General features: G+C 35.9%; 2 protein-coding genes across 4 annotated transcripts in view; one reads left to right on the top strand and one right to left on the bottom strand.

The window, feature by feature from the left end:
- The first annotated feature begins 51 nt into the window (after positions 1-51).
- Positions 52-19,050, top strand: part of PSMG2 (proteasome assembly chaperone 2) — a 32,601-nt gene continuing 13,602 nt past the window's right edge. The window contains exons 1-7 of one of the 3 annotated variants that reach the window (XM_016119859.2): positions 54-212; positions 1,776-1,947; positions 5,402-5,460; positions 8,326-8,444; positions 9,327-9,500; positions 16,141-16,261; positions 17,066-17,384. In XM_016119859.2, the coding sequence (XP_015975345.1) occupies positions 156-212; positions 1,776-1,947; positions 5,402-5,460; positions 8,326-8,444; positions 9,327-9,500; positions 16,141-16,261; positions 17,066-17,164 (801 nt within the window). In that variant the 5' untranslated portion in view covers positions 54-155 and the 3' untranslated portion in view covers positions 17,165-17,384. Of the gene's footprint in view, positions 213-1,775; positions 1,948-5,401; positions 5,461-8,325; positions 8,445-9,326; positions 9,501-16,140; positions 16,262-17,065; positions 17,385-19,050 lie in introns of those variants that run through there. The other 2 variants (XM_036229829.1, XM_036229828.1) reach the window with 2 other exon arrangements.
- Positions 3,483-5,328, bottom strand: LOC118610021 (ubiquitin-40S ribosomal protein S27a-like). Its single transcript, XM_036229830.1, has one exon. The coding sequence runs from the start codon at positions 5,018-5,020 to the stop codon at positions 4,574-4,576; it is 447 nt and encodes a 148-aa protein (XP_036085723.1). The 5' UTR covers positions 5,021-5,328; the 3' UTR covers positions 3,483-4,573.

The raw sequence follows: 19,050 nt of genomic DNA, 5'->3' as shown, positions 1-19,050 counted from the left end.
CGCCGAGGGCCTCGAAGGACCTCGTCCTCCTGGCCCCGCCCCGCTCGCGTCGCGCGGTGTTTCAGCGACTCGCGGGCGCGCTGGGCGTGCGCGGCTGATTCCTGCTCCGCGCCGCCTGCTCTCTGTCAGGCCTGCGCCTACCCTTCAGTGTGACCATGTTTGTTCCCTGCGGAGAGTCGGTCCCCGACCTCGCGGGTTTCACCCTCCTGATGGTGAGTGCCCGTTCTGCGAACTCTTCCGCGCCCAGCTCGGAGCTGCTGTCTCTCCGGCGGCGCGTGTGGTACCGCCGCTGCCACTCGGGCTGTCTCACCCGGCGCCAGCAGAAAGAGCACTCTTCTCCATTTCAGATTTTCAACCTGCGCCCAAAATGTAGGGGGTTGTCTCTGGGGGCGGCGGTCCAAATAGAACTTTTGGTGGCGCTGTCACCAGGCCTTGTTGTATCTGAGTCTCCGGTTTATAGTCTTTGTTGGCTATACGACGTAATGTGTTTGGATATTACCGATACGCTGTACCTGTGTTATGCGGGACATTTTCTTTACGTTTTATCCTAGAAAATCTTTTTCAACTAGTTTTAGAGCCATCCTTAAGCTAGCAAGTCATTGTCATTAACCAGAAAGTTACAGCTAGGGTAATAAAAGCAACTTTTGCCTGTAGCTAACACGGTTTCATCGCTCCTAAAATTGTCCATATTAATTAATTCTTTCAAGAAATATTCTGCTTTATGACAATATTAGACTAGGACTAGGTCCTTGTTCTTAAGGACTTTACAGTCTACATAAGTTTTCAAAAGATACAGAAAGGCCTTAGGATATATTGGGAAGGGAAGGGAAACAAGAGGCTGTTAAGAAATGCTTCTTTATGTGGAGTCTTAGAAAAATAAAATAAAACCAATGAAAATTGGTCATGTGTTATATGCAGTTAGTGAAGGAAAGGAAAGAGTCCTGGTTTAGGTAATTGGCTCAATAATTGCTGCTCTTTTCTGAAATACAAAATTTTAGGACAAGTTTAGGCAAAAGTTTTTGTACGTGTTGAATGTGAGTTACTTGTGATGTAACCATGTGGAGATATCTATTAGACTGTGGAGTTCAGATAATTGTTCCAGTTGTAGCTAGAGATTGGGCAGTTGGGCTTTTGAAGTCATAGAGATAAGTGTTTTTACTGTGAAAATAAGCTCACTCCAACATTCAGGCATTAATTAAAAAAAAAAAAAAAGCAGCCCTGAGATCACTTTTGTTCATACCTCACAGCCTTTACACTTGCTTTCCCACTACCCAAAATATCCCTTCTCCCATCATTGTGTCGGTCTCTCCCTTACCTCTTTCACAGCTATAGTTGTCACTTGAAGTGATTCTTTTAAAAATTGCACCCTATCTAAAATTGCAGTCAAACACATACACACCCACAGTCTCTTAATTTTTCTCCATAGCACTTACCACTGTGTATTTTACTCTTTATTTTATTACAGGTAAACTATCCCCTCCCTAGACTGGAAGGTCCATGAAGGCGGGAACTTTTGTTGATTTGTTGTATAGCATTCCTAGCACCTAGAGCAATGATTGACACCTAGTAGGCATTCAATAAGTGTTAAATCAATAGTCTCAAAGGTGTAGGAGGCCTCCACTGACACCTCAGTTGCAACTAGTGAGTCAGTACTACATATGATGCACTTGAGCATAAACTGTCAATATTAGAGCTGTGATTATTGTCTTCTGTCTAAATCTTTGAAAGTGCTGCTAATGTTGTTGCCTTAACGGACATTTTTTAAATAATTTCAGCCAGCAGTATCCGTTGGAAATGTTGGCCAGCTTGCAATAGATCTGATTATTTCTACACTGAATATGTGTAAGATTGGTTACTTCTATACTGATTGCCTTGTGCCAATGGTCGGAAACAATCCATATGCAACGTCAGAAGAAGATTCAGCAGAACTCAGTATAAATGCTGAAGGTATGTAAGACTTCAGCGTATTTTATTCTACTACAAGATAGAGTAGTGTTTTAAATTAGAAATAGACTCTACAAGCATTTACGTAGTGCCAGCTTTGTACAGAATTTAGAATCCAGACACATTCTCCTCTTCTCTTATATGCTAGTTTTAGTTCTTAGCCTTTTCTAATTTGCAACTCCTTTGAGAGATGTGATTGTACTTGTATCCTTAGATAGATTTTGAAATTTTTTTTTTAACATGGATTTTATTTTTCCCCTTTCATTTTCAAGTCTGTATTCTTACTGACATGTGTAAACATCACTAATACCAGAGAAAGGGGAAAAGAGAATTCCACAGGGTTAAGTCCTGTGTATTTAATATGTGCTACCTAATCTAAGCTTCAGTCATCCCTCTCACATCGTTATAGAATCCATAATAATATAGTATTGATAAGGCTTGGAGAAATTAAGTTGTCTAATGCTATTAATAAGTGTAGGCTTTTCCCATGCTGTAAATATGCATAATTTCTTATTGGACTATTAGGCTCAATTAATCAGGGACCACAATTTATATTGCACTGACCGCTGTTTGTTTATAATGTGGCACTGTACTGAGTGAGTGAGGGAAACGCTGTTGGTCAGGAAGCACAGAAGCATCCAGCTACTTGGTTTGATGGCCAGTTCCTCTGTTGGCCTCTCAGTCTTTTACCATTTTAAGGTCAAAGCCAGAGGTGATGGAGGAGCATGAAAGACCATTTGTGGATTGAAAGAAGCAGCGTTTTGTTTTTTGTCAGTGTTATTAAGCATGTCATTGGCTTGTGATAATGTAATACACTTTCAAGAAATGATATTGAAATTCTTACAGGAAAGATGACCTTGTTAATACAAGATGGAATTTCAGTTATTGTCTTAAAGGATAAAGGACTATATGTTAGAACTAAAATTTTTATACTTCCACTAATGATAACTATCATTTATTATTACCTATAAGCTGAATACTATGTGCATTTACATGAATTAACTCATTTAGTCCTCACAGTTACTCCATAGTTAGTTTTGTAGATGAGGAACCCATTGCACAGAAAAGTTAAGGTCACATGATTAATAATTGGTGTAACTGAGCTTCTAATCAAGGCACTCAGGCCCCGAGACCTGCCTCCTAAGCATCATACCACTTGCTAATTGCACCTTCACTCTGGTGGAAGACCTACTGGCTTTCTACTAACACTAATTGGCAGCTGGATATAGCTCTTTAATCCATTTTATTCTTTTCTAAGATGAGGTATTTTGAAATATATTGTAGACTTCATGATGTTCCACCCCCACACATGTAAGTACGTAGCTCTTATTACTTAAGAACATTTTCTTATATAGCTAAAATACCATCAAAGTAAAAAAAAAATTAGCAATACAGTTTCTTAATAACTTTCTATACCCTATCCATATTCATATTGGCCCAATTTACCCCAAAATGTCTTTTAAAATGTCCAAACCAGGATCCATAGGACTTCTGAATGTTGTGCCTTTATAATCTTTTTTACTCTCTTTTTCCCCTTCTTCATGAAGCTGATTTATTAAAAAACTGGACCCATTATTCTATAGAATGTCCTGCCTTCTACATTTGTTTAATTACTCCTTATGTCATTTGGCTTATTCCTCTAGTCTCTGTATTTTCTGCAACTGTGTTAGATAAAAGCTAAATATTTTTAGCCAGGATACATGAAAGGTGACGTTGCTTTCATATCTATCTCATCAGAAGAAAGAAGTATTGGAAACAGGATCTTAACAACAAAAAAAACTGTGTGATACACTGATGGAGAACATGAACATTGCTATTATAGAAAGTAGTATATCTTAAGTTGTAAAGCTTAGCTTTTCACTTCTCAGCACATCTGTTGCATTGCACTATATGTCAGAGATGGATTAGAGGCCTGAGTGGCCTATGCCTTTGTCCCATTTCCCTAAATGTATACCCTTTTCTCTAATTCCTGAACTTCCTGCTCTAGCCTCCTTTGCCCTGAACATACCTGGTGGTTACTAGACTTGCTAATGCAGCATAGCTCTCAGTCATACCACACCAATCCAAGAAGACAATCCCCTAAAGACCTATAGCATGAGAGACACAATCCACCAAAGGATTTGCCCAAGTCTAGGGAAAATTAACTTTCTAGAAACGAATGTAATCTTTTCATAGTAACTAAAAGCTTATGCCTTAGCACAGTGGCCTAATCATTTGACCTTAAAGACTTTATTTTGTCCTTGGTTTATATCAGAGCTTCTCATTCTTGGAGGTGAAGTTGGCAGGGACATCTTAAGCATCAGTAAATTGGACCCCTTATAGAATCTATTGGAAGTTATAGATCCCTTTGCCAGAAAAAATACACATACATTGACTTACAGAAAAATCTTCATGTTACTTCAGGTCTTTCACAAACTCCTAAAGAACACAAATGTACCTACTCCAGGGATTTTATTATATGGCTCACATTCTACATTTTATTCTTCTGTTAACTCCCATGAGTGTTGCTGGTCTCTAAAGAGGGGAGAATATCAGAAACCAAAACATTATTTGTTGTTGTTGTTGTTAGTTCATGTCTTTTATTAACCCATATACAATTACTTGTCTTCCAGTTTATTGAAGCAATAGGTTATACAACATTTGCCACAATAATGTGTCTGTCAAAGTGGCTAGCCATAAAAAATCCAGCACTGCATTCATCTGAAGGGCATTCCTGACAAAGGCGACTGATTTTGCCATTCTTACCCATCTTGTAGTATTTCAGGACAGCCAGCTTAATCTTTCTCTTAAGCTTATTCTCCTTAGGAGTGGTATAAGATTTCTTCTTCCTTTTCTTAGCACCAAGAAGAAGTCTCAACACAAGATGAAGAGTGGACTCCTTTTGAATGTCGTAGTCAGATAGAGTATGTCCATCTTCCAGTTGCTTGCCAGCAAAGATCAGCCTTTGCTGATCAGAAGGAATTCCTTCTTTATCCTGGATCTTGGCCTTTATATTTTTTTTTTTTTTTTTTGTATTCGAGGGTTCAGCCTTGAGAGTGATGGTCTTCCCTTTAAGGGTTTTCACAAAAGTCTGCATCTTGGTGAAGGTTGCACCACAGATGCCAGATCAGAAAGCCAAAACATTCTTAATGATTTTATTTGTCGTAGTGCCTGTAAGTTCCAAGGGGAAATGTCTCTGGTTTTATTATTAAAGTCAGAAAAAAAATTTGTTTTGATATTTTCTTACAGTTAACTTTCTAGAAATGAATGTATTCTATAGAATAAAGCCCACAGGTACATTTTAAGGTACTTCTAAAATGTTTTACTTTAACCCAATGATATAGTGCATATGTTCTATATTTTAATTATTGAAAATATTTAGACAAAGTTTTTATAATTCAATTTTAATTTTTATGTTAATTTTTTTCCTGTAGCTCCATTTTAACTATTGTATGATTTTGTTTTCTTATATTTGCAGTGTATTCTTTGCCTTCAAAGAAGCTAGTGGCTCTTCAGTTAAGATCCATTTTTATTAAAGTTAGTATGTTATATTTGCCTTTTTATATTTATGAAAGTAAAATATAATGAGAAAATACAAAGCATCATTAAGAACTAAGATTCAAAAATCATTTTGGCTCTTTTCATTGTATGTACAGTTAAAGGTCTGATTCTATAGTGAAATAGTTTCATAAAATTTAATGTTATATTGAAAGAAAGTGGGACATATAGCTTGGGTCTTTCTTATATATTCCTGATTAAGGTAGCATTGCTGAAAAAATTTAAGCATGTAAATATTATAGGTTTATTTGTATTACATTTCAACCAGCGACACTTACATATAAATTATGTAGAAAAATATACTCTGCATCCAGCTTCTTTCCTCTTCCACTGCTACCATTGTATCACTGTCGTCTCTTGTGCCCAAGTCTACTCTTGGCACCCCACTCCCCACAAATATGTAATAGTCTGCGAACAGCACCACCAGTAATCCTTTAAACTTAAATCAAAGCACATCACTTCTTTCTCAAAACCCTCCAGTGGCTTCCTATCTCACTCAAAGTGAATTCACAGCCCTTACCATGGCCTATCAGGCTCTATATCTGTGGTAATATGGTAGCCACTAGCCATGTGTAGCTATTTAAATTTTAATTAATTAATTAAAAGTAAACAAAATTTAAAATTCAGTTCCTCCATCATTATAGCCTCATTTCAAGTTCTCCACAGCCAGATGTGGCAAACGCCATAAAGAGCATTTGTAGTATTGCAGAATTCTGTTGGACAGCTGCTCTACCTAATCTAACCTCCAGCCATTTCTGTGTGCTCATTGCCTGTTTCCCCCTTTAATTCACCCTGCTTCAGCCACACTGGCTTCCCTCTTTTGTTCAAACAGATTAAGCTCACTCCTGTCTCAGAGTATTTGTGTTAATTTCTTTGCCTGGAATACTTTTCCCCTAGATACCTAAAAGGCTCACTTCCTTTAGTTTTTGCTTAAAGGTTACCACATCAAAAAGGCCTTCCCTGACCTCCCTTGCTATTATCTTAATCCTGTGCTAGTTTTGTTCACAACTCATCGTTACTACCTGGCATGTCATATATGTGTTTACTATTTACTTCTAATAGAAAATAAGTTTCCTAAGAGAAATAATGATGTGTCATTCACTCTTATATCCCCAGCTTCTAGAATAGTGCTTTGCATATAGAGAAGCTCTCAATAAATGTTTGTTGAGTGGATTAAGGTACCCTCTGTTCAGGTCAGAAATTTATCAACATTCCAGAGGCCCTCCACCATGATCACGCTAGTCATTATATTATTGTATGAATGGACACTTATGGTATGCACTTCTTTATGTCTAGCTTCCTTGATATTCTATTTGTGAGACATTTATGTTCTTGCAAGTAGAAGTAGTTTGTTTATTCTCATCTCTATGGGATTCTGTTGTATAACCATAATTTATTGATTATACTGTTGATAGAGTATTTGATTTTTTCCAATTTGAAGCTATCGTGAGTAGTTATGATTATTTTACTACATTAGAATCACTCTTTACTTTATTTAGTTAATATCGTACCCAGAGATCTTGTGATAAAAGTTGCTAATATTTTTACATCGTGCTATGTGGCTTTTTGGTTCACTTTTTTGTTCACATCAATATCGATATTGATGTGATATTGAGATAGACAGTTCAAACGCTCCTAAATAAAATTTTTGGTAGCTGGAAATAGAGTGATTTCAAAGTAGCAAACATTTATTGAGCGTTGATTCTTTGCACCAATACTGTTCTAAGTAGTTAATGTGTATTACTCTACTTCTCAGAGTAATCCTATGAGGTAGGTGCAAACATTATCCTTATTTTACAAATGAGAAAACAAACACTGAAAGGTTAAGCAATTTGTTCAAGACATATAGTCTGTGGGAGGTAAAGCTAGCATTCTAAACCAGATAGCCTGACTACAGAGTGTGCCTCTCTTAACCATTTTACTATGCTGCACTCCTGTTTTTAAAAGTTAGCCGTTATCTGCATTTAAAATTTTATCGAATAATTTATTAACAGTCTGTTAAAAGAGTTTCCATAAAGTGTTTCCCCCCAAAATTTTATAACCTACATTTCAGATTAATCAATTGCTGTCATCTTGCTACACCTGCTTGATTCTCTCTCTCTGTGCCTGTACGTGCAATTTTGTTCTGCCAAACAATCCGAAAGTAGGCTAGCGCCATCATATTTCATCCATAGATACTTCAGCATATATCTTTCAAGAACAAGGATAATCTTCTTCACAACCACAACACCATTACCACACCTAAGGAAATCAGCATTTAAGGAATTATTCAGTAGTATCATCTAACATATTCAAATTTCCCTGTTGTCTTTAAAATATCCTTCAATTCTGGGTCCATTCAAGGTTCACATTGTTGCACTTGGCTATTACCCCTTTTAGTTGGTATCCCGTGCAGAACTTGCCCTTCTTTCTAGTCTTCACAATATTGACTCCTTTGAGAAAGTGAGGCCAGGTGTTTGGCATTCTGGATTCACCTGATCGTTTTCTCAAGACCAGATTCAGGTCAGGAATTTCTGGCAAGAACATCTCATAAATGGCCATGTGGTCGTTTTTAAGTAACTAGATTAATTAATTAGAGAACTGGGAAATTTTCCTTTGTCAGAATAGAATTTTTAAAAATCTAGATTCCTCACTATTAATTTACTTCTTAATCGTAAAGATATGTAATTTATTGCTTTTCATTTTCCACCTTCATTTTAAGGACAGTAAGTGGATCTAAAAGTTCTTAGTTTATGTAAATATATATCATCACATAAAGTTGATAAAATATTACATAGGATATCCTTTTTATGCTCTAAGATATAACTTTTAGATTTTCTTTTTATTCTTTCAATATATACAAAGTATAAATCGAAGCCATTCTGTGAAAAACTGCTTTCCTGGGTGAAAAGTAGTAACTGTGCCAAAGTTATTGTTCTTTCAAGCAGTCATTCATATCACCGTAACGATTTACAGCTTCGCAGGTATGTTTTTGCCTTTGAAAAAATATTTTTGTTATGATTTATACAGGGTTATAATGACTTATCTATTAAAAAGTTAAAATAAGTTTTAAAAGCCATGTATATCCTTACCTCTCCTTCCTGGAATTTAGAAAGAGGAAGGCAAAAAAAAAAAAACAATAGCTAGGAAGGGGACACAGTTAGGTAGATCCTTTTGGTGCTATAGTTAGGGTACAAGGGAAGCTTTAGTGTAAAGATAGAGACGGTTCTGGAACTGTACTTTGATTATTTGGCATCATGTGCTTGAGAACATCACAGAGCGCAGCTGATGTAGTAAAAGAGGAGGAAGGGTACCTAAGTTTTGCTGGTAATTTTCAAAAGATTGAATTAATAACTTCTATTTATTTTATTTCCGTATATGCAACCATTTGTATTTGCAGAAATCTAGTTGCCTTTAGGTATAGCTCCCAGGCATGTCAGACTGAATTCTTAAAAATTAGACAAAATATCCAAGAGATAGAAATGTAATCTATTTTGCCGCATTATCATTTATGCACCTGGAAAATTATGAAAAGTGTCAGCGAAGGGTAACATTTCAAAACTGGACTAATTCTTAGGAATCTCACATAGGCCTCATGGCCAGAAAGGGAGCATAGCTGTGGGAAATAGATTTATCTTGCCTTAGTTTAAGGTTTCCTGTCTCTTTACCCTCTCTCCTAAGTATGTAAATAGCAAGTCAGAGTAGTGTTTTTACTTGTTATTCTTCCATAAACTGCTGAAACTTGTGTTTTGCCTTGGGCAGCAAAATATATGGAGAACAAGATAATTTTTGCTAAAATAACTGATTTTTGCCTTCATGTTTATATTTGTGAATTTTTAGAAAGTTAATTATATGATCATTTCTAGTACTCCTTTCAGGTACCTTCTTACACCTTCCATGCAAAAAAGTGTCCAAAATAAAATAAAGAGCCTTAACTGGGAAGAAATGGAAAAAAGCCAATGCATTCCTGAAACACACGATTCTGAGTTTTGTATTCGTATTCCTGGAGGAGGTATCACAAAAACACTCTATGATGAAGGGTGAGTTTGTTTGCTTGGTTTGTTCATTTTTTCCCCTCCTTTTTAAGAAATAAGATAATTGGAGAGTGTGTTGGATTACTTACTAGAATTTTGAAAATGTAAAATAGGAACATTCAGGGGAAAAAGATTGGACTTTGTGGAATAGGTTCCTGAAAAGCTTTAATATGCATGGCATGTTAGGGATCCTGATACTTGTTCTATGAAACTCTATAATCTTTTTTTGTTTTAATTTTGGTAAAATATACATAACATCAAATTAACCATTTTTAGGTATACAATTAAGTGTCGTAAAATACAGTCATAGTGTTGTGTACCCACCACCACTTTCAGAACATTGTCTTTATTCTACATAGGAAATCTGTACGCATTAAATAAAAGTCCTATTTTATTTCTATACAAGCAGTAGTAATGTTCTCACTTTTGTTTTTTTATTTCTCAGTCTTGCTAAACATTTGTCAATTTTGTTGATCTTTTCAAATAAACAGCTATTGGTTTTATTGATTTTTCTCTGTTATTTTTCTGTTCTTTGTTTTGTTTATCTCCACTCTAACTAATCTTCATTATTTTCTTCCTTCTGCTAGCTTTGGATTTCATTTGCTCTTCTTTTTCTGGTTCCTAAGATGGAAACTTGGGTTATTGATTGGAGAAATTTCTTCTTTTTTAATATATACCTATAATTACTATAAGTTTCCCTCTTAGCACAGCTTTTACTATATTCTTTGTTTGTTGTGTTTTCATTTTCATTCATCTGTTAAGTATTTTCTAATTTCCCTTGTGATTTCTTATTTGACCCATTGATTGTTTGAGATTGTGTTGTTTAATTTCCACGTTTGCGAATTTTCCAGTTTTTCTTCTGTTGTTGATTTCTAGTGTCATTCATTTGTGATGGAAAAGACACTTTGTATGAGTTCAGTCTTTTAAATATTTCAGTTCTTGTTTGTGCCTTAACAAATGGTCTATCCTGGAATGTTCCATGTGCACTTGAGAAAAATGTGCATTCTGCCTTTCTTGAGTGGAGTGTTCTATATATGTCTTTTAGGTCTAATCGATGTATAGTTTTGTTCAAGTCATCTGTTTCCTTACTAATCTTCTGTTTGTTCTATCTATTATTGAATATGAAGTATCGAAGTCTTCAACTACTACTGTAGCACTGTCTGTTTCTCCCTTCTGTCCTGTCAGTATTCGCTTCATATATTTTGGGGCCCTGGTTTTGTACATATGTTTATATTTGTTACATCTTCTCAATTAACCCTTTTATCAATATAAAATGGCCTGCTTTGTCTCTTCTAACAGTTTTTGACTGGAAAGTCTATTTCGTCTGATATTAGTATAGCCATTCTGCTGTCTTATGGTTACCATTTGCATAGAATATCTTGTTCCATTTTTCACTTTCAAACTGTCCTTAAATCTTAAGTGAATCTCTTGTAGAGAGCACATAGTTGGATATGTGTTTTTATCCATTCTGCCAAAATCTCTGTCTTTTGGTTGGAGAGTTAATCTAGTTTCATTAAAAGTAATTACTGATAAAGATTTCTGTCATTTTCCTATTTTTTATATGTATTATAGCTTTTTTGTTCTTCATTTTCTCCATTAATGCCTTCTTTTGTGCTTAGTTGATTTGTTATAGTGACATATTTTGATTCTCTTCACCTATCCTTTTGAGTACAGTCTATAGATGCTTGCTTTGTTGTTACTATGGGGATTTCATATAACATCCTAAAATTATAAGAAACTAATTTGAATTGATACTCAAAACTTCAGTTGCATACAAAAACTACTCCTATACACACTGTTCCTCCTACTCATTATATACTGTCATCACAAGTTACATCTTTAAACATTTTGTGCCCAATAACATTTATAATTATTTTTATGCATTTGTCTTTTAAATCCTCTACCGTCACTCTTGATTAGTCTTTGGGAATCATGAATATTTCAAAGGTAACCGAAAGTTAAGATAGAAACTAGAGAGAGATCTTTTTTTCTTTTAGCCCATCTTTTTATAAATTGATTTATGTCCATGCCCAGTATACACTTACACTATCCCTGTTTTTACCTGCTTTATCCCATAGCCTTCTGTTTCATAAGACTGAAGTTAAGTTCGGTGCTAACCAGTAGGCCTTGCTGTATGCTTTAATTCCCCCTGAGCCTTCCTCCTTTCTGGGGATTGATGTGCCTGATAAGTTCATGGAAGACAGAGCCAGTGGTGTGAAAAGAGGGGAGGGAGCTGTTTAGAGGGTGGTTTCTGCTGCTTCTCACACACATATAATCTACTCTTTGTTCTCCCATGAAGAGAGAGATAAGGGACATCCCTCTGCAGTAACTTTAGAGAGTTGGTCAGAACTAACCTTAGGAAAAATATGTCCCTACTACCAATAAATCTGCTCAAACTCAACCAATAAATCTGCCTCTGTACATAGCATAATAAATTTCAGGATTATAAACTTAGCATTGCAAAATAGAATGACTGGTTTGCTTGCTTTAAAATCTGTGTTATAACTTCTGCATGACCTGAAGTCATGATAGTAGTAACAGTAATATAATAGTCGAGGTAATAGCAAAGTATTTGCCTAGTACTGTTCTGTGCACCTTACTTGTAGTAAGTCATTTAATTTTCATAATAACTATATAGGTATGCACCAGTATTAACCACATGTTGTAAATAAGATAATTGAAGGTTAAATAACTGCTAAAAGTCATATGGGTGGTAAGAGGCAGAGCCAGGATTCAAACATAGGCATCCGGCCCCAAATCCTATACTTTTAATCACTTCACTATAGGGTTTAACCCATGATCTTGGATCCCAATAAGCTTTATTCTTTGTCTAGAAGTTGTGCCTATTTCTCGTTATTTGTAATTACTTATGTCTCTGCTTGCTTTCTGAAAATATTCAAGACTTTGTCAGAAATGATATAGGCATTTCAACTCATTTTCCTAGTACTAATTATTTTGTCCATCTCTTATACTTGCATGTCATTCCACTTTCTCTTTTCCCTTAAAACCTACTCTTTTCTTATTAAAAGTATCATTTCCTTCAACTTTCCTTTGTTTTCATAGGCCATCCCTCATTTGTGTTATTACTTTTTTCCCAGCCTAGCTGATTCCCCATAATGTATATAACTTAAACTATTCTTTTACCACAGCCTAGAATCTCTGGCTACCTGATCATTCTCTGCACCTGCCCTGCAAACCACCAGCTTTGAATCTCTCTTGCTTCATTCCAGCCACATCATTTGTGGCCTAGACTGCTGTACTAGTCTGCTCAGGCAGCCATAACATAGACTAGGGGTGCTTAACAGAAATTTATTTCCTCACAATTCTGGGAGTCTAGAAGTCCAAGATCAGGGTGCTAGCATGGTTGGGTTCTGGTGAGGGCCCTTTTCCTTGCTTGCAGATGGCCACCTTCTGGCTGTATCATCACATGGCAGAGAGAGAGTTGGGGGAGGGGTCCCTCTTCCTCTTCTTCGAAGGCCACAGCCCTGTTAGGTTAGGGCCCTGCCCTTATAACCAAATTTAACCTAATTACCTTCTGAACATACTGTCTGCAGATACCATTTGGGGTTAGGGCCTCAACAGAGCTTTAGAGGGACACAGTTAAGTCAATAGTAACTGCTGTCAAGGTCTCTTGATTCCTCTGCCACCTCCATTCTGACCTACTCTGATCCATCTTATCAGTGTTGTTAGAATTAACTTTCTAAAATGTAAAACTGATCACAACACTCTCTGAGTAAAATCCATCAGCAGTTTTACTTGCTTTTTGCATAATCTGGTTCGTGCTCCTTAATATGTCACACAGGGCCCTCCCTGGTCTCCTTGCCTTGCTCATCCTTGTTTTCTATTCACCTTGTACTCTACTCCAGCTGAACAACTGCATTCACAATTTCCTAAAACCTGTCTCATTCTCCCTTGCTTGTTCCTTGTTCCTTCTACTTTTCTTTTTCCCCCTGCAAAAACCTACCCAGTTCACAAGACTCTAATGACACATCATTTCTTGTGTGTCCTTGCTTGTGTCTCTCCTCTGCATAAGAAATTTACTCCCTCTCTTTGTACTCCCATTGCACTCTACCCCCTCAAACTGACTTCTTACTTTTTTACAAATCAGTCTCATACTTTTGTTTCTTGCCATGTCAGAATACTGATATTAGACTTGCCCTCCTGCTATAAACAACTAGAAACTGGACAGAATTAATGAAAAAACTGTTTTTCAGGCATGAGACAATAAGTAGCACACAACTATGTTTCTTTGAGAGAAGGCAAATAAAGTCCTACAATTGCCCCAACTTTCTGCTTGGAGATACTTTCCAGACTACAACACAGGGATGGGGAGGGAACCCAGGTAGAAAGCTGCAGTCTTGCTGAGTTGAGGAAATACCAGATCAGAGTTCGTGAAGGCTGAGATAACTAGAAAGTGCAAGGCAGAGAACCAGAGAGGAGGAAGTTACTCAGAAGAAGAGCTCTGGGGATCTCCCTGAGTCTTTTTCTGAATTTTAAGTGAAACTCTGTGAGGCCAGATGAACAACAACTAGGTAGCTGTCAACTTAGCAACATTAACAAAATATTTTAAAAGTTAGCAGTAATAACCAAAAATATTATAAAAGTTAGACATATTCATATAACATTTAGAAAATATAGACTACTCAAACAATATTTAAAATAGTTCTATCACCCAGAAATAACTACCACTAATAAGTTTTTAATCTGTTTTCAACTTCTTTAAAATATAATTAAATTAAATATGCTTATCTCCAAGATACAGCAAAACATTTGTAACTTTAGAGTTCATCCTACTTGAAAATGTTTCTCACAAAGTCGATTTTATTTAATTTTCTAACACAAATCTTTTACTCATTTATAACCAAACCCATGTTTAACATTCAGTGTAATTATACATTCATTGCAAGAAAGTTTTCGAAATTGCAAAAAAAAACCCCACAAAACTTATAGCTTATACAGTTTTGAACCCTTATTCTCCCTCAATGTACATTATGATTTTTTGCAAAATTTTTTGTAATACACACATAGTTTGCCTTCCCACTGTCAGAACAAATGTATACTCTGATCTCTGGAAAAGATACTAGTTGCTCTAATATAAATGGTGACAGTGTGTGGCTCACCTGAGATCTGTTATATTTAATTGGAATAGAAGTACTTTGGTAATTTAATAATAGCTATATCTCATATGTTAGACTTTAATGTCACAAAAAGTAAAAGTAATCATTTTCCACCCTTTTTTTTTTTTTTTAGAGAGGACCAGAGGATGGTATTAAAACTATTGTTCTACTCTTTATGTTGCAAAGTAGTAGAGGCACTATAAGTTCAAGACCATACACCAGTACTTTTCAAGCTACTGCCTTTAAAATGAAGGCACTGCCAGAGTGCCTAGCCGTCTCTAGGCAGGAGCCATTTCTAAAGCTGTCATACATAGCATGAGTATTTCGGAACTAGAATCTTTTGAGCCATCACAGCTCACAGTGCTTCCATACAGAGCTAGAGTGCCCCAAAGATATTTCAGAACTATGTACCGAGATGGTATGATTAGTGCTAATAACTTCCAATTTCTAATTTTTAGAGACTGAGCTGCTACAGTAGGCTCTCTGGGTACATCTGATACTTCTGAACCCACATGTCATAATCTCTTCCACATCTCAAATCCAGCTTAGGAACTCAACTCACCTTTATTTCTGTAGCAGTCACATGCTCTCAAATTTTGGCATTAACTTTTTCTCAGGGTTCTTGGTTTTAGGGTGTTAGAAACAATTTTTGCTTTTGTTGGCAAACAGGAAGCATTTTTGCATTGGTATATCCATCTCATCACTAGCTTGAGGCATCTCTAGCAAAACAAGAGACTGTGTTTTAGAGTCAGAAAGACCTAGGTCTAAGTTCCACCTCTGCCACTTTTAATATAGAACTTTGAGCATATTTTTAACTACATTTCAGTCCCTTTAAACCTCAGTTACCTCATGATTAATTATTAACATTAACTATTTATGAGCATTGTATTAGACACTTTTAAGCACAGCCTTCATTACCTCCTTTAAACCTCACACTGATCTGTGAGGTAGGTTCTGTTGTGATCCTTTTAAGTGACAAAGCTAGAGTTTGAATCCAGGTTGTTCCTATTATTTCAAATATTTGTTTATGAAATGGGGATAATTATAACTTCCTCAAGGATTGTTGTAGTGATTGAATCAATATGCAGGTATTGCTTAAGCACATAGTCACTCAATAGAAGGTATCTGTAAGAAGTAGTAGTTTTTTTCTCTTTATGCCATAGTTTTTTCCCACTGTTTTAGAGTATTAATAACAAAGTATTAATCTTTCAGTCTCTTTGCTGTGGTGTGTCTGAAAAATCACTGTCTTGTATAGTAGATTTTGGTAGTAGATCAGAACATATCCAGGGATAGAGGGGATGATTTTTCATGCAGCCTTGGTGTGAGGCATAAACTTGCATATGTCCAGGATGAGCATTACGTGGCTTCTAGTCCTGTTCCCACAAACAGAAGAATATAACTGGGGCAAAGGGAAATAAGTGATCTTGCCTAAAGCCTGGCAGATTATCTTAGCTATAAAAACAGACACACTGGAATCTGCAGCGGCTATCAGTAGAAGAATACTTCACTATTTTTTAAATTTGTTATAGCTGTTCTAAAGAAATCGCGGTGGCGGTTCTGCTGAAATTTGTTTCAGAAGGAGACAATATCCCAGATGCGTTAGGACTGGTTGAGTATCTTAATGAATGGCTTCAGATTATCAAACCACATGTAAGTATTCCTACAGCTTAATCCTCTGATTTCTCTGGTTATGTACTCCTAAACTTGCATTTTATGTACTATATAAGTAGACCAAATAAGTAAAAGTTCATGTTAATATAATATATCTTTAGGTAAAATTTAGTTTAGCCAAACTTTTGAAAAGAGGGCAGTTAACCAACCTATTGTCTACATTTGTTATAAGGCTAATTTTCCAAAAAGGAAAAATCTTAAGTATTTTCATTGTATTTATTGTTCGAGTTGCATTTATGACAGTCAACTTCTTATAAGAATAGCTAAGTTCTTTTTGGAATTTTTTTTAGGAAACAAATGAGCTATATTATAGAGTATGGTTATAATTAAAATACTTCTCTTTATTGTGAAATAAAAGCATCACACCTAGGGGAATCAGTTAGTTTTTAGGCATAACAGAAGTACCATAAGGCAGCTTTATATGGTAGGTAACTCTGTCTTTTTAATTTGTGCTTTTGCCAAATCTCACACACACACACACACACACAGAAGAAAACCTGTTCCTTTTCAATTTAATTTTACTTGATGGAATCTATCTACAGCCTTTCTGACATATCTTTATGATTTGGAACTTGAAGAAATTTATCTTAAGTCGACATAAAGATATAGAAATTTATTACTTTGCTTTTTCTTATACACACACACACACACACACACAAAACAGCTAAAAGTATCAGAACCAAAAGGAATTAAAAAGCTAGAGAAAGGAGAATTTTGTAATACTTAAATGTTAAAAGACGATTTGGTGGCAAAGCAGAAGGATTAAAACATATTGTTCTTCAGTTACAGTGTGACGACCCCACATCATCTACCTTGCCGTGGAAAATACCAAGTTCTTGGAGATTACTCTTTGGCAGTGGTCTTCCCCCTGCACTTTTTTGATCTGTTTTCAGTTTTATAGCTAATGTCCCAAGATACTTATTCCCAATACAACTGTTAAACAACTGTATAAAAAGTTGTATTATCTGATATATTAGAAAATAAATCTTTACTTTTCACTGAGAATCTCAAGGAAAAATGGATTAACAAAAGATTGGTTTTGCCGTGCTTTCATCTTATGCAACAAATGTAAATTTTGTACAATAAAATATTTCCTAAATAATTTTGTGATATATGTCTTTTTATTTTTTGTTGACTCAGAGTTCTGTATTACTTTCCTATTTCTGCTATAACAAATAACCACAAACTTAGTGGCTTAAAACAACGCAAATTTGTTATCTTACAATTCTAGAAGTCAGAGTACAAAAATAGGTCCCACTAAATCAAAATGTTGACAAGGCCATATTTTCTCTGGAGGCTCCCGGAGTAACGCTGTTTCCTACCCTTTTCCAGCTTCTAGGAGTTGGCAACACTCTGGCTAATGACCCCTTCCTCCATCTTAAAGCCAACAGCATAGCATCTTGAAGTCTCTCTCCCTCTTTCACTTATAAGGACCCTGTGATTACATGAGGCCCGATACAATAATTCAGAATAATTCCCTCACCTCAAAAAATGTTTAGAAGAAAAGAGATAATAAAAGTTGTTTTAATTTTTGAATGCCTGCTACATACCAGTCACTTTTTATACATGATCTTGTATATCTGCTATTTGGCTGTGTTATGTCCATACCTTGGCTTTCTCATCTGTAAAACAAAGACTTATAAATTAAGGGGTACACCCTACTCCATAGGACTTAGTAAGTGGTTTCTTATATATAAATCATTCTGGGTTCCTTTTTTAATTTTAATTAAGTTTATTGGGGTAACTGGTTAATACAATTTTATAATTTTCAGATGTACATTATCATTTGACATCTATATTTTCTATTGTGTGCTTACCACCCAAAGTCCACTTTCCTTCAGCTAACATATTTGATCCCGTTTCACTCCATCCTCCTATATTTGACTCCTTTTACCCTATCTACCTCCCCTCGCTTCCCCCACCTCACTAGTAACCACTAGTCTATAGTCCATATCCATAAGTCTCTGTCCTGCTAATTTGTTGCTTTTAGGTTTATATCCCACATATAAGTGATATCATGTGATTTTCTACTTTTTCCTGTCGGGATTATTTTGCTTAGCACGATTATCTCGCGGTCCATCCATGTTGTGGCAAATGGCAGTATTTCATCTTTTCTTATGGCTGAGTAATATTCCATTGTATATATGTACCACAGTTCATTTAGCCAATCATCTATCGTAGGACTTAGGTTGCTTCCATGTCCTTGCCACTGTGAATAATGCTGCTATGAACATCAGTGTGCAAATATATTTTTGGATATGGGTTTTCAAGTCTCTGAGGTAAATACCCAGTAGAGGGACTGCTGGATCATATGGTAGATCAGTTCTTAGTTTTTTGAGGAACCTCCATACCGTTCCATAGTGGCTATCCTGATTTGCAGTCCCACCAGCAGTGTATAAGGGTTCCTTTTTTTCTGCATCCTCTCCAACACTTGTTACTACTTGTCCTGTTGATTATAGCTATTCTAACAGGTATGAGATGGGATCTCATTGTGGTTTTGATTTGCATTTCCCTAATAGCTAGTGATGTTCAGCATCTTTTCGTATATTTGTTGGCCATTTGTATGTCCTCTAGGGAGAAGTGTCTGTTCAGGTCCTCTGCCCATTTTTGTGATTGGAACATTTGTTGTTATTGAGTCGTATGAGTTCTTTGTATATTTTGTATATTAGGCCCTTATTGGAGGTGTTGCTTGCAAATGTATTTTTCCATTTGGATGTTTCTCTACCTTGTTGAGGATTTCTTTTGCTGCGCAGAAACTTTTTTTAGTT

Source organism: Rousettus aegyptiacus, unplaced genomic scaffold (genome assembly GCF_014176215.1).
Source record: "Rousettus aegyptiacus isolate mRouAeg1 unplaced genomic scaffold, mRouAeg1.p scaffold_m13_p_12, whole genome shotgun sequence".
Lineage (NCBI taxonomy): Eukaryota > Metazoa > Chordata > Mammalia > Chiroptera > Pteropodidae > Rousettus > Rousettus aegyptiacus.
The sequence above is the reverse complement of the archived record's forward strand: the minus strand, read 5'-3'. Positions and strand labels throughout refer to the sequence as shown.

Bases quoted from the DNA above. Each gene is read 5' to 3' on its own strand.
- LOC118610021 (XM_036229830.1), bottom strand. From the start codon at position 5,020: ATGCAGACTTTTGTGAAAACCCTTAAAGGGAAGACCATCACTCTCAAG.